Source organism: Malus domestica, chromosome 10 (assembly GCF_042453785.1).
Source record: "Malus domestica chromosome 10, GDT2T_hap1".
NCBI classification, from domain to species: domain Eukaryota; kingdom Viridiplantae; phylum Streptophyta; class Magnoliopsida; order Rosales; family Rosaceae; genus Malus; species Malus domestica.
Window position 1 is genome coordinate 43498079 of NC_091670.1, and position 15938 is coordinate 43514016.

Sequence of the window (15938 nt, forward strand, 5' to 3'; positions counted from 1 at the left end):
CTATGACCGGTTCGACTGGAGATGACCTTAGTGCAGACAAATATAAGTCGTTACATCTAATTAAATGGCTGAAAACAAATCAATCAAAGCAAGCTTACAGTAAAACCGGGTCTCTCCTCTATCTGCATTTACTCATCCACTTTCATTAATGTCTCTCTCCGCTCCCCTCTCTTTTCCTTTCTCTTTCTACTTCTATTGCCATGGATCTGCTGTCCCCAATTATTTGTCTCCTTAATGTCTCTTTGATATTTTTTTCGACACGTGTCCTCCAACTTAACCAAGACTTAAAATTGTTAAATTTTATTATTTTGTGTTAAAAAAATTGTTTATACCCAATTATATTATCTCTTCCGTCATCTTCTCATCGACGACCAAACTAAACCCTTCATATTTTCACACTTATAAACTAATTATTATGAATTTTTAATTTAATTTGATTTTTCCTACAAAATACAAAAGCACGTTAAAAAATTCATAATAATTAATTTACAAGTGTAAAAAATTTGAAAAAAAAATGCAAACACTTGTGATCGCATCCTCTACGCTTTGACGTTGATCCGTCTGGATTTTTAAAACCCTCCAAACCCTTATGAGTAGTGTTTTAGGAGATTGAAAATAAATAAAAAATCATAATAATTAATTTACAAGTGTGAAAATATTAAAAAAATTGAAACAACGCTCATGTTCGCATTCTCTATGTTATGGCAATGATTACATCATCAATTGGATTTTTAAAATCATAGAAACTTTTGTTTGTACCGTACTTCACGAATCTTAAAATTACCGAGCATCAATCAACTTCATACATTTAAGGACCCACTAAAGGATTTGTGTTGAGACACCTATGCTGAAGCACAAAAATTTCTCTCCAACTAGGAGGCCAATCACGACACGACACGTGTCAAAATCATAATAAAGCTCCAAGAGTCCCACATCGACCCTAGACGAAAGCTAGAAACTCTCATCAACTATAAAATGAGGCCATTCTCCTAGAATTAATCCCTAATTCCATTATTGTACGTAAACTCGTCCTTATAACTCACTAGTGATGATTATACTTGAACTTATGCATTGTGTAAACTCTTTACTATTAATCAGAACTCCTCTACCCCCGTGGACGTAGCCCAACTTAGGGTAAACCACATACATCTTGTGTTTGTTTTCCTGTCATTATCTCTTTACATATTATCCTCATTAGGCGACCGGAGCAACCGTGCGAAGCTCACAAACTTAACATTTTACGCTGTTCCAAAGTCTATCCAATTTTGTGCATTAACAACTTTCATGAAAAATGTTTTTAGGGGAGGTTGAAATTAATAAAATTCATAATAAATAATTTACAAATGCAAAAAATATTTCATTGATTGGTATGTGACTGATGATGTGATGCCTTTGATGTGTTACATTTAATATACCAAATTGGTGTCATGAACATGGTATTTGGCCAAGAAGATGCCCTTAGGTAACTAATTATGAAACTTGTACAAGTGTATCGTGTAACAAGACAAACACCAAGTGCCCAATCTAACATTTATTCTCCTATTTGGTTTCAACTCATATTCGAGGTTTTATGCTTATTTCTTGACAAGAACAATTCAAGGAGTCGGTGACAACTTTTTTTTATTCAGTATGTGCCATATGACACCTTGTGATTCGTTTGATACAACTTTTCTTAAGTTTTTTTACCATCAAAACAGTGAGCACCCAGCAACAAGTCCGCAGCAACTACCAAATTTTTTTTTTTGATTTTTTCTCTATTTTATATGAATTTCTCATATTATATTTTTTTAATTCCTTATTGCCATGTGGGTCATCACTAGGGTTTTGGGTATTATTTCATAACATATTACAAGCGGGCATCCAAAAAACACCAAAGGGTATTATTTCATGAACTTTCATAACAAATCATATTTAGTCATAAACGTTCATAACATGTATCAATATGAAGTAATCCGCTGCAAAATTAAACTGTTAAATATCACTACAATCAGTTCATTTTTGTTGGATGTTGCAACACCGAAATAAAGAAAATGATGCATTCTCTAAAAAGTTATTAAAAACCAACCAGCCGCCAAGAAATATATTCCGGGTGTAAACTATGTTACAAGTTCATAGCTCCAACTGCAGAAACACAACAAATTTCAACTTGGGTCCTCGCTGGTTGTTTCATGTTTAGAAGCTATGCAGCCATCCAGCTACTATGATCCTTTAGTGCCAATGTTGGATTTTCAAAAGCAGAGAAACCCCAGAAAGTCTTCAAAGAGTAGAGTTGAGAGATAGTCACACCTTCTTCAGTGATTTTAGATACCTGCAATTTCAAGATTGAAACGGTATCATCTTACAAGGAATGCAATAAACTCTAAACTTCCAAATCAAAGATTTGTCAAAACCAATTGCTGCATCTCCTTTTGGCCTTGCTACTACTGTTTTAATTTCAAACTACTTGTTCACTTCCTTTTCAAATGTCCCACTACAGCTAATCAGTGTGTGCACATCATCACTTTACTTACAGACCTATAGTACAGATCAAAGTTTTGTCCACTAACGATTTCCTCACCTCAGTAAGGTAGTATTAAGAAACTCAACTGATTACCATTGGAGAAGGATGAGACTAAAATTTGAGAAATGATGGGCCTGAAGGGATGGACAACGGTAATGGCGGGTGGGTAACTGCGGTTATTTATCCATAACCGTTTATACTCATATCCGCATAACCGTTTACCCGTTGGGTATTTGCCTAAACGGTTCTACCCATACTCATAACCGTTTATAAACGGTTAACCATACCCATAACCGCGTACCTATTTAACCGTAACCGTTTAGTACCCATTTACCCATTTACTCTTTTTTAACCCGTTTATTCTTTCTTTTTTACCATTTACCTATTTTTCATCCGTTTACATGTTTTTTTAACAACTTGAAAATTAAAAAAGAAAAATTTGTCATTTGGCATATTTTTTCAACACAAATATAATATGTTTATATTTGTTCCACTTTGCTGCAGAAAATCTCATCTGACTGTTATGTTGGCATATACATCTAATGGATCATACCCATCATATATTAATTGTCACCAAAATTTGAACAACTGAATTAAACAAAAATCTTAGAAAGAGAGAGGGAGAGATAGCTTGTTGCTTACATGATAATCTGAAATAGTTGATGAGAGAGAAGATAAAAAGCAAGAGCAGGTTCATCTTTTCTCCAAATTAAAAATTTTCAATTGCACTGCACCAAGTCCTAAGGATCCGGATATCCGAATTTTTGAAATTTGATCCAACGGCTACAAGTCCCTCAAATTGTGCTGAGTTTATATTATATTAACTACAGAAACCATGTATTATAGTCAATAGCATTGATTTAAGTTTTGTCTAATAGGGAACATAGCTTGTGTTAATTTTACATATATAAAATAAACGAGTAAACGGTTATCCGTTTATAACCGTGGTTAATACCCATAATCACCCATTTAAATTTCATGGGTCATAACCGTTTATGTTTAGTTACCCATAACCATAACCCTGAAATTTAAATGGACTGGTAATCGCAGTTACCCATAACCAATTAGTATTTGCCCATCCCTAGGCCTGACAAATCAGTGTATTTTTTGTGAGTGGGTCGTAGATGATAAGCTTATATTTGTATATATTTTACATTAAATTCACTTATCTTTTCTTACTTAGTTCTTTATATTTTTGAGTTATTTACTTTGTTTTTGTGTTTTGTAGGATTTGTCAAGTAAAGAAAAGAAGAATAGCACAAGTGAGATTTTAAGTAACAAATTCGTCAAAACTGCCTGTGCAGGTTAGCTAACTTTGGAAGCAAGTTGCGAACAACTCATAATGAATTAGAGAATGAGCCTTATATTCTTGGAAATATACGGATGTCTATTTTCTGGACCATTTGACGGATTGTTAATATCATTTTTCTAGAAGAAGTTATGGCCATTTTAACACTGAAAGGTTCTCAAGAGGATGAGCAGTTTGTAACTAACAAGAAAGCAATAAATCCAATAAATCTAGTAGCCAAAACTGATGCAGCCAAGAACAAGTTAGCTGACACCTATTCAAATATCAGAGGAAATGGAAATAAAGATGAGAATTAAGTGGGAGTAATGGGCATAAATGCTACCTAAAGAGTTACAATTGTTTTACCATTTCCTCTCACTTATTGTCATCACTAAATGGTTGTTAGTAGGGTGAGTTATGGAGAAGAATTGGGGTAGCAAGCAAGAACAAAAAGGTTGCAGGTTGCAACGGCAAAGGGTGGAAAAAAAATAGAACAGAAAGAAAAGACAAGGCATCGGCGTTGGAGAAGGAAGGGAGGAAGGAGGAAATCCTGGCATTCTCTTTTTTCGGTTTTATCTTCTCAAACTCATGTCTTTCTTTTGGTTTTATTTAAGGACTCTGTGTAACTAATTTTTAGTAGTTAGGGGCTGTTTTGAAGCCCCGAATATGATTGCAAGTTTGTTATGACATTTTGTTTGAATTACTTTTATGAATAGATGAAAATTAGTTCACTACTTATCTTATTGATGAATTCTTTATGTGTTTTCTACGGATGCATACTTAGTAAGCATATCTAGGATTCTAATGCTATGAATATGTGTATGTCTGCCCTTGTCGAATGAGGACCTACATATGTTATAGAGTAGTACTTGGTAATTACGATTAACATATAAACTAATTTCTAGGATAAGTAAGACAACGCTAGTACTTACGATGCCTTGTAATAACTCAAACTCTTTTTGTTCTTAATGATTTCTACTTGTTAAATTTGTGAACACATCATTCTAGATTGCATGATAGAGACTAAGTTAAGTTGAAAACGTCATTCTCTTAACATACTACATAAGAAAGAGTAATAGGTTGAGTTCTAACATTGAGCCAACTTGAGCATCTTCATCCAGAAATAAAAGGAATTTGAATGAAACATAACATGTTTGCATGATTATTTGGTGGTGGATATCAATTCCCCTAACTCGTTTTTTTTAATTTGTGAACTATTTAAGATTTGTTTCTGTCCTATTTTTGTTCGATTTAATTTAAATAGCAAATCAACTCCAAAAATCCCAAAATTTTGTGTGAGTGTAGCTCTATGTGTCTAGTATCTTCATATAAAATTTAGTAGACTTTAGATAAGTGTAAGTTGGTCTAATAATTATTTTCCGATGGCTGGTCAGTAGGGACAGCAGCCCAGTTTTTGTGACATTTTAAATAGTTAGATAAAACAATCTTCTGCGGAAAAAACCCTTATTTTCATATGCTACAATTGACAAATTTTAGCTTTAATAAGGAAAATCAATAGAATATTTGTATGCTACTTTGTGGTATACTTTTAATCCTATCAGTGAAGGACACGTGGTCTCTCTACCCAGAATTTCTCCTCCCTTCCTCTCGGCTCGGGACTCTCTCGGCCCTCGCTCGCTAAGTTTCGGATACTCAATACTGACAGACTCAATAATTACCTTAGGCTTTAGTCATTTTCCAAATTAAAGTAAAATTGCTTTGAATATAGAATATGATAAGGAATGCAGTCTGCAGATAGAAGAGGAAGATAAATAGTTTTGGCGCCAACCAATACGATTCCCTTTTTTTTATTTTTTCAGTCCAACTCCGATAGTCCAATCCTTATCCAATCCATCCAGTTACTTTTGGAATAGCCGCGTGCCATCATACTTGTTTCTTTTTACCAAGCTTTGAAATTCAAATCCAAGCCCACGGTCTCTCTCTCCTGTTTTTTTTTTTTGGAAAAAAATTGTGGTCCTTCCGACATCTTTTTCTCCTTTTTTTTTTTATTTTTTTTATTGCTTTTCCTTGTTTTTCAGACCATTCAAAAGCGTTGAACAAGATTAGGGAGGTTGAGCGAGGACAGGGCGAGTGGGATAAATTCACCATAATTTTGTTAAGGATAATAGAGGATCATCATATCGCTGTGCACTCAAGGCACCATATTAATACTTACCTTAGTGATTAAGTAATTGGTAGATAAGGTTGTTATGTAAGATTGATGACTAGGCAATAGACAGTTATTTATAAGTCTATATCCTTCTATAGAGTGTACTGTGAAAGCTAATAAGAATTCCTTCTTCACATATCCATTCTCTCTCTATAAACTCTCTCTCTCTCTCTCTCTCTCTCTCTCTCTCTCTCTCTTTTGATTCTGCAAGATATTGGATTTCTACATGGTATCGCCGCCATAGTCTCATGACGATTCGATCTTTTGCTTCCGATTTTCTACAATTTTCTTGTTTGCCAAACAAATCTTCTTACCTAATTTTTCTTCTTCTTCTTGCAAATCTTCTGCATAATTGCGATATATTCCGCCGACTCTTCCTCTCCGGCCACCTCTTCTGGTCTTAATCATCCTGGAGATGCTTCTAATTCCTTCTCGATCTCTCTGGCTTCGATCATTGTCCAGCATATTGCTGGTATGGTACTGACTAAGCTGAATCAGCAAAACTGTTGGAAATTATATATTATAATTATATATTATAATATTTAATTTTTGTATGAATGAAAAATAAGAGTCTTGTGTTGAATTAAAATTCATGAGTTGTATCTATTCATTGGAACTTTAGGCAACAATCATAATGTTTCAAAAAGGGTGGCTTGAGTTCTATATAAACTAAAGCATCTCACCTGTCCAATTAGAAAAAGAGAGAGAGTTTTCTCCAATGTCTAAAAATCCGAGTGGTCTTAAAAATACGGAATATATGAAGTTCACCAGAGCCTGAAAATTGAAGTGTTTTGACTTCAGATTATAGATTGTTGAATCCTAGGAGACGGACGCCTACCAAACTACAAGCACAAGAGTATGGGCAAAATTATATCTTTAGGACATTGCATTTATGCAAGCCTCAAACTCCAAGTTTGTTAGTATTTCTAACTTTCTTTCTAGTTATTTATATTAATCTTATATATAATTGATGTTGTGAATTTCTTCATGATTATTATCATTTGAATTATATTGTTATTTTTTCATATTTTCTAATATTGCTCCATCAATCTAAAGACAAAAAATTTTACCTTTATGGAACAATTAGAAATATGAATGTGTGTGCGCAATTTATTCGACAAATTTTGGAAAAGTCCGATTACTTGATATGTATAAATATGATATTGAAAGTGCAGTACCGCTGCCTTATACTGCACATTCTTGATGAATGATTCTGTTGTCCATTAGTGTGTGTGTGTGTGTGTAACATGGCATGAGGTTGTTATAATTGCAATTTGTCCCGTCTAATGCAAAAGGTATGTATCTTTTGCGAACGTTGTTGTGATTGTTCTTATTTCTAAAAGCATGCTTGAAGCGGTGCATGCGGTTACTTTACTAAAATACTTATTGCTATGTTATTTATTTAATTATCTAAATGCTTTGTTAACTGACGTTAATAGTTACACATATAGACTCGTATTTAGATTGACATGGACGATGCATGCCTTGATTTGGTTGGGATTGATTCATTGGGTGTTCCTTAAAATACATGTGGTATATGTAGAACCCCGTAACAACTGACCAATTGGAGATTCCAGAAAAAGAGCAACGGTGAGACCGCGACTTCCATGCTTGACAGTTTGATATCCATTTGAGTCAAGGATCTTAGATCATATAGAACCATGTGGAGGTTAACCTTGGGTCATTTAGAGCCGTGTGGCGGTTAAGTTGCAAAATGATGCAACTATTTGACAAATCGATGGTTTCATAATGTGGTGGAACAGAAAACTGGAATCTGCCATGTGAGATTCAAAGAAAAAGCATGCCATTTGTGGGGGAGGTGCTAGAGGGGACACTTTGAACCTTGCTTTGAGTGTCGGGTAGTCTAACCCCGTACTTCCTGGTTGTATTTGGGTGATTGCTGTTGTTTCGGCTTTCGTTGTACTTTTGGGCCTCTCTTGCCTAGTTAATGTAGCTCTGTTTGCCAAAAAAAAAAAGAAAGAAAGAAAAAGCATGTCATTTGAAGTGCTTTAGACAGTGAAAGGGTATGACCTTTCCAACTAGTCATTGACATATTCAAATGTGTTCATGGGCTGGTATGTAAATTTCTACATTCCAACTGGATGTATTATCGTATAGTGATAATAATGTTGCAAAATCATATATATGCTTTATTTGAAGTGATATATTTATAAATTTCAAAAGGCCCATGATGATATTGAGTGTCATTTAAAGTGATATTAATATAAAGAAATAATCATGAAAGTGTGGGGTCTTTCAGAAAGGACAAGACCATACTGAAAATGTGAAACATTTCACATATTTGAATTTGACATAATGATGCTTATTAAGTAAGCATATGAATGGACATTTTGCAGATTTGAATTCGACATAATGATGCTTATTAAGTAAGCATATGATTGGATATGGCCATTGGGTCATGCATGTTAGTCATAGTAAGGAAAGAATAAAAGCCAAGAAGTGATTTTCTCATAATTTCTAATGAGGCATGAAGGCCTAAGATAGATAAGGTCTATCTTAGTTGTTTCCTACTTCTTAAAGTGGAAAATGTGATCGATTTAATTATAGCATTAAAAGAAACTACAATTATGAAATAATTGTGGGGGTATGTTAAAATTAATTTGCTAATTGAATGAGACATTCAAGATGTCACCTCTTCTCTTGAATAATTTTAAGGTGCAAAGAGGTTAGAGATCTTCTTCAAATACCTTAAATGTGAGGGAAGTCTACTTCCTAGTGTTAGAAAATTACTTACAAAAGTTCCAACATATATATACTTTTGAGGACTTGAAATTGAGAAACAACTACTCTCATACGAAATATAATTTCATTAGATGGATTGTGCATACCATTAAAAATAGCCAACCTAGTAGTGGATCCAATTATTAAAGGTTAGACTAGAGAGTAAGTTGATCATCAAGAGGAATGAGGCTAAAGCCAACATAACTAATGAATCATCCGGACGGAAACCTAAAACATAACTAATGAATCATCCGGATGGAAACCTAACTTAGTTTATTGGAGATCCCATGGTCTAAGTTCAATATGCAAATTGGTTGGGTGTGATTCAAAGAAGTTAACACACTATGTTAAAGATTTCAATAATATATATATATATATATATATAATAGACTTGGTGCTGCATTGTGCAGCATATCTGTATGTATAATAGGGAAAGGCTGCTGCGATGCGCAACAAGCCTACAGGCGGAAAGGTTGGATTTCAACCTTTGCACATCTTGTTGAATGGTTACAACTTATGGTTAAAAGATATGATGCTTACTCAAATTGTATGAGTAAAATTAAAAGATATAATTAGTCAATATTTATTTTCTGAAAATTCTAAATAGAAGACATGTCTTTTAGATCAACACTTTTAAGAAGAGTTGTATATCTTCAATTAAAATGAAAGGACTCGATGAACGGGTGCCTTAATGCCTATAAATACCTATTGTGGCATAATGTTTCATACACAATTTCAGAAATTTGTTGTCTACATAATTTCTTTGCTCTCATTTCTCTCCTCATCATATTCATACAATTTCTTTCTAGTTATTTCTAAGGGAATACAATTCGGTTTTGCTAATCGAATATTCCATACTTTATTGTATCCTGGAAGTGATTTGCCAAGAACCTTTTAGCAAACTCATTCGAGTGAGGGCAAATAACACTTTAAGGAAACGATTCAAGTCGTACCTCAAAGTCATCATTCGGATTATTCTCTATATTTCTATATTTAATCTAACACACTATATACCTCGTTTCTATGGTGGAAGAAGTGTGTTATCTGCAAAAGTTTTAGGATGTATATTTATACTTAATGACAGTGATATCTTATAAATAAGAGGAATATTGCAGAGTATTCTTAATTAATGGTCACCTATGTTAGAGTAGAAGTGGGTCGCTTCTATGAGTATAAGATGACTAAATTCTCTAAAACTCTCATGAATCCGGAATTTGTTCATGACCAAAATGAACATAATTGTATGAACCCTAATATATTAGGATTAGTTATGTGTGTTGTTGTTTGGGCCCAAATATTGTTTTGGGCCGAGCTTATGAACCGTATGAACCATGTTTTGGGCCAAGGTTATGAACCGTATGAACCATGCTGCAATAAACATGGATGTGCCGATTCAAGTGCATCGCTTCCATGTAGGGTTTGGATTTGGCACTTCAAACGGGTATATCATGCATGAGTTTGAAGAGTTGCTAAGAAGACTCCTAGGCAGCATGATTAGAGAAATTGAGTTGATAATGAGAATAGGGGAGGAGGCCAGCAGAAGCAGTCGGATCGTGAGAATAGGAGAGCTAAGAGGAGGTGAAGAAAATAAAATCTTAGTGGACTTGGGTGTGTGCGAACATATTTGTGTGGGATATAGCTACATTGAGGAGGGTGATGAGACCACAACAGGGAAACAGTGGTGCAGGGATGATGGTGGTAAGAGTAGTAGTAATGCAACGGTTAGAGGAGGAGGATTTGCTTGGGGTGCAATCATTTACAATTATGTACCAATATTACCTCATTCTAACAGACAATTCAAATGTTTCATGTTATTTCTATCAACAACCGGACCTGGACAATACTAACTATTAATTACTATACAAGCAAGCACGCAATCTACATGGGTGTGCATGCATGGACGGATGGAGGTAAGGCCCCGTGGGTGCACATGCCCCCTCTCATCTCTTTTTTTTTCATTACAAATTATTCAATTAATCATTCCCATTTTTTTTGCTTTGTAGATTATTCAATTAATCATATTAAAATAGTGAAAATCATCTTTTAGTTTTTAAATGTCCCTCCATCTTGTATATTTTTCTCACGCACTAATATCTAAACCTTGTTGAGTTGCATGTAATTGGTTAATTAATACAAATGAGCATTAGATTGTCAATAATTAAAGACAAAATTAGATAATAGAGTAATAAAATTAGGCATTTTGTAATTAATTTTTTCAGCATTTGTAAAACAACTAGCTTTATTTGTCCAAAAAATGAGCTCAAATTTTTTAAGATGTCTCCTCTTAGTTAAATTTCTAATTTCGTTCCTGGGTGCATGCACTAATGTAGGATAAACACAAGCATATATTCTCTTAACTAATACCACATATCAATTATTTATTAAACAAAATTCCAACACGGGAGAAACATTTATTAGAGGGCAACACACTTTTTCTATTGAAGAAAAATTGGAAAGAACAAGTGCAGAAAGGGACAAATTTCTAAAAAGCGTTGTACTGTAACCGCAGTAAGTATTACGGCTTCATCTTTTACCTTTGCCTCTGCTTTTTATCTTTCACCATCCACAAAACTCTCCATTACCATAACCAACGCCCAGGTCCCAGCCAAGCAAGAGGGGAGAAAAACAACTCTCTGGTTGTGGAGATTGGGATTTGAGAGAGGATTTGGAGGGAGAGAGAGGGAGGGAGGAAGATGTTTCCGGGACTGATGCACGAAGGAGGAGGCATGGTTGGTGGGGAAGATATGCAAATGCAAGGTCACAGTCACAGGGGAGGTGGAGATCCTTGCCTCGTTTTAACTTCCGATCCCAAACCCCGTCTTCGTTGGACGGCTGACCTTCACGAACGATTTGTCGATGCCGTCACTCAGCTCGGCGGTTCCTCCAGTCAGACTTCCTTTTCCCCCTTCTCTTTTAACTTATTTAATTTTTTATTATTATTTGGTAGGGTTTTGATTAGATGAACTCAGATCCCTTTCACCTCTTCTTCTCTGCCTGTGCTATGCCTCTGCTCTGCGGCTGTGCCTATAATACTACAACATTGAATTGAAACTTGTTTCAACAAGCAATTAATAAAATTTGAGGCTTGAGCTGCTAGCCTGCTGCGCGCGCGCGCGTGTGATTCAGTCACAAATTAGAATCAGATGGAGCTCATCAGAGCTGCTTTGCTTTCTAAATTCTAAGTTGGCTGCTAGTCGTTGCCAATCTCTCGCTTCCTTGAATCTTCAACCTGTTTAGGATTATGATGAGAGCTTCAATTATTTGCAGAAGCTACGCCAAAGGCTATTATGCGGACAATGAATGTCAAGGGCCTCACACTTTTTCATTTGAAGAGTCACCTGCAGGTTTTTTTTTTTTTTTTTACTTAATCAATGATCATGGTGTTACCGAAGTACAAACACTTGTACCGACTTATTGTTTCTTGCTGCATTGCAGAAATACAGACTAGGTAAGCAATCAGGGAAGGATATGACCGATATATCCAAGGATGGTACGTTTTCTTATAACTTTCTTTGTGCCCTTTCATATTTGGTGCTAGTTTAGTTCCCCAAAGTTTTGTTGAGTTTTTTACAGTATGAAAGAAGGGAGGTTGACATATAGGCCCTTGACAAAACTTGAAATTCCCTCAAAACTTCTAGCTAACTTATCCTTACAACCAAGGACAAAACTTGTAGCAAACTTATCCTTACAACCCAGAACATTGATAAGCCAACTAAGTTTCCTCTTCTGTATTGTGAGACGACAATTCTTTTTCGCCCTGACACTTTCTTTACATGCAGCCTCATTGTAATACAAGAGAGCTCAACACAGAAAACTAAGTTTAAATATTAATTTGGGAGGTTACACTAGCAATACTTGAACCCACAATCTTCTACTCTGGGACCTATTTTTGTTGGTTTACTTGTGCTCCCAAAAACTTAAAACTCTTAAGGATGCGGTACAACTTTCCAACAATAAGTGCTCGCTCTTTCTTCCCCACCCTTGCTACCTCTAGGATAACCATATTTTATATTTTATTGATGCCTATTTTAAAGCCCTCTAAAAGGTGTATTTTGTGAATGGAATCTTAAATTATGTTTCTGACTTGTTTTGCCAATCATTGTGAGGATTGTCAGCTTCCTACCTTCTAGAAAGCCCTGGTACCGGCAATTCTTCACCAAATTTGCCAACTTCTGATTTGAATGAGTAAGAGAGATTTCCTCCTTTCTCAGAACCTTTTGATGCTTAATAGGTCATTTTACATTAAATGTTTGGTTTTGCCAAAAATGTCATCTTCAGGGGTTATGAAGTTAAGGAGGCATTGCGAGCACAGATGGAAGTGCAAAGTAAATTACATGTGCAAGTTGAGGTAATGTAGGTGAAAATGAATTGTGTGTGCGTGTTTTCTATTTTCCCATTTGCAAGACTTTTTTTTTTTTGTGTGAGGAGGTATAGTTAAGCATGTGTGTTTGGAAGTGGACCTGATTACCATAAGTTCATAACGTTTGGCTTTACTTTAAAGATGGAAGGCACAATTGCAATTTTGAGCCCTTTTTGCGTTTTGTTTGACTAGCTTGTGGCGTTGCTTTTGGTATAGCATTGCTCAGGATATATTTTCGTGATAGTTTAAATGCCAAAATTAGCATCTACCAGGAAGTAAAAACTTGTTACCATTGTTATTGTAGGCTGAGAAGCACTTGCAGATTCGCCAGGATGCAGAACGAAGATATATGGCCATGCTTGAGAGAGCTTGTAAGATGCTTGCTGATCAATTCATTGGAGGTTCAGTTACTGATACAGACAGCCATAAATGTCATGGGTTGGGGAATAAGAATCCAAAAGGTTCCTCCATTGACATGCTTGGCTTCTACACATTGCAATCCACAGATGTAGTTGGGGTTCATGGTCCAGATGAAGAGCTGCCAATTAGTATCCATACCCAGAGAGCTGATTGCTCCACTGAAAGCTGCCTCACGTCACATGAGAGCCCTGGAGGACTGACCTTGGAAGGATCTCCAGGTGGCGGGAAAAAGAGAATGTTGAGCCTGGACACCGGCAATGGATCTTTAGTTTGGGGCGAAGCCAAGGTGAGAACCCAAGAGATTAATATAGCCCCAATTGAACCTCCTCGTGGGATTGCTAGGTATGGTATGTAGGGCAGAATTTAAACATGACCACAGTGAGATCCTTTTGTTCACTCTTGCGTAACAACATGTTCTTGCCCATTTGGTTGGCTGGAATTGAAAGTGAGCCAGTTGTCTCAACTCCCAAACTGTAAATTCAACATACTAGTGGCTTAAATATAATGCGGTTCAAGTACACGATAATTAAATGATGAACGGTAGTGGTTGAGACTTGAGAATACTGTGGTGTATGGCCTCGTTTAGTCAGGATTGGATTGAATTAGAACTGTTGAATGAAGAAATGAATGTTTGCGTGTTTTGATGTCCAACAAATGAATGCTAGCTTTTGTATATTGGATAATTCTTGCCTTTTTTTTTTTAATTACAAACGATATTACTAATCTAATCTAGTCTCAGACGAAAGTTGGAATCCGTGACAAAATGGGTTGAAAATGAAGATTCTAACCATCAGAGTAATCTACCACTTGTATTATTTTTAATACAATATCTTCAAATTAAATATAACTAGAAAATTCATTAATTAGTATTCGAATTTGATAATATGTGTGTAGCATTGGTCCTTCAGGCCATCTATGTGAGAATTATCGTCAAAAAACGCACACAGAGGCCTCTAAGAAGTAAATCAAGACACTTCACAGACTTAATTTTAATAAAATTCTCTCAAAATTGGCGTCAATGACCAATTCTCTAAATTTGTCTTATATACCAATTTCAATAAACTTTTCAACTCCAAGGAGTTGGTCTAATGGAAAGGTCTGCTGGAAAGCGAGTAAAGAGTTGGATCCTCCAACTTAAGTTTGAACTCTCACGAATGCATTCATTGAGGCTACTGGCTCTGATTTGGCGTAATGTTTGACTCAGAACAAACGCTATAGCCTCATAGGCTACCGAAACTGCATAACTGCATGGGAAAAATTCAACTCAAAGACGAAAGCTATAAGTATATCACAGTTCGAAAAGCAATGCAATAATTCTCAGCTAAATAAATAAAAGAATTAGAAAAACCAAAAAGGCAAGGAGGCCTGGTTTTAAAATGGCTAGATTCTAAAATTTCATGAGATGGAAAGCTACATTGCCTCGATTGTATCATAGACACTTATTGTGAATACCATTATGACATGATAAGCTTGTTTGCCTTGATTATATCAAAAGGGACGAAATGGTAATTAGCATTTTGAATGTGTAGTTGTGAGAGAGTAGCGCTCTGCTCTATTCCATGAGATCAATTTAATGAAACAATTTCTGTTGTGTTGTTTTTAATTCAATAATATCGGGCGATCGAAAATTTTAAAAAAATATTGACATATGGAACAAATTTACGCATAACAACATATTAAACAAAAAGAATATGTGACGGTTATTTTATGTAAGTATTCTTTCTTTTAATAATCTTAATAATATAGAAATCACATTCACTTTCTCTTATTCTTATATATTGGAGAATAAAACTATAACAGGTGCTATTTACATTGTAAAAAGATAATAGTGTACGATTATTTACTTTTTTTGTCAGATATAGTAAAAAAATATTTTAATATTTAAAAACGTATTTAGCCATTTTAGTTTTTCCAAATTCCAAGCCGGCCAGTAGTGAAATTCTTGTATTTATAACAATTAAATTATATAGAAGAGAACCAAAGGTGGCCAAGTGGGAATCATATGAGTTTTGTAATAAGAAGATAATAGTAAACTCCAAATACAGGTGCAGCTCCCAAAATGAGGCAAAGGAAGATGACAAAATTGCCGGAAAAAATACAAATTGTTTGTTTGGGCAATGGACGGAATATTATCAAGCAGATTCCTTAAGGGTACTTGTTTTTGTTCTTGTTGAGACAAGAAACTCAAAGGTCGGTTATGTAGCATGAACACTGTTTCTGGACTACGGATTATTGGATTGAGAATTCAAGTTCCGTCAAGTTTGCAGGTTGCAGATTAGACCATCTTTAACGGAAATGTCAAAAATGTCACATATACATATAACAGTAACAAATGACATACCATTTATTCCAACTGAGATGTCAAAATTGATATGGAAAGGAAGGCTAAGATAACATAGACAAAGAGATGTCAAAATTAATGCTGTCTTCAAATATGATTTTTGCTACTTCCAAAGAC

The 15938-nt window shown here is 35.1% G+C and overlaps 1 protein-coding gene across 2 annotated transcripts; it reads left to right on the forward strand.

Moving 5' to 3' along the window:
• Positions 1-11161: 11161 nt before the first annotated feature.
• On the forward strand, positions 11162-14118 carry LOC103414525 (protein PHR1-LIKE 3-like). 2 transcript variants are annotated; one of them, XM_029087727.2, is made up of 6 exons: positions 11162-11586; positions 11968-12044; positions 12136-12190; positions 12816-12885; positions 12979-13048; positions 13365-14118. In XM_029087727.2, exons 1-6 carry the CDS (start codon positions 11394-11396, stop codon positions 13833-13835), a joined length of 936 nt encoding a protein of 311 aa, XP_028943560.1. In that variant the 5' UTR covers positions 11162-11393; the 3' UTR covers positions 13836-14118. The 2 variants fall into 2 exon arrangements, with proteins under 2 accessions (XP_028943560.1, XP_028943559.1); XM_029087726.2 differs by having other exon boundaries at positions 11260-11586; positions 12807-12885.
• The last annotated feature ends 1820 nt before the right edge of the window (positions 14119-15938 follow it).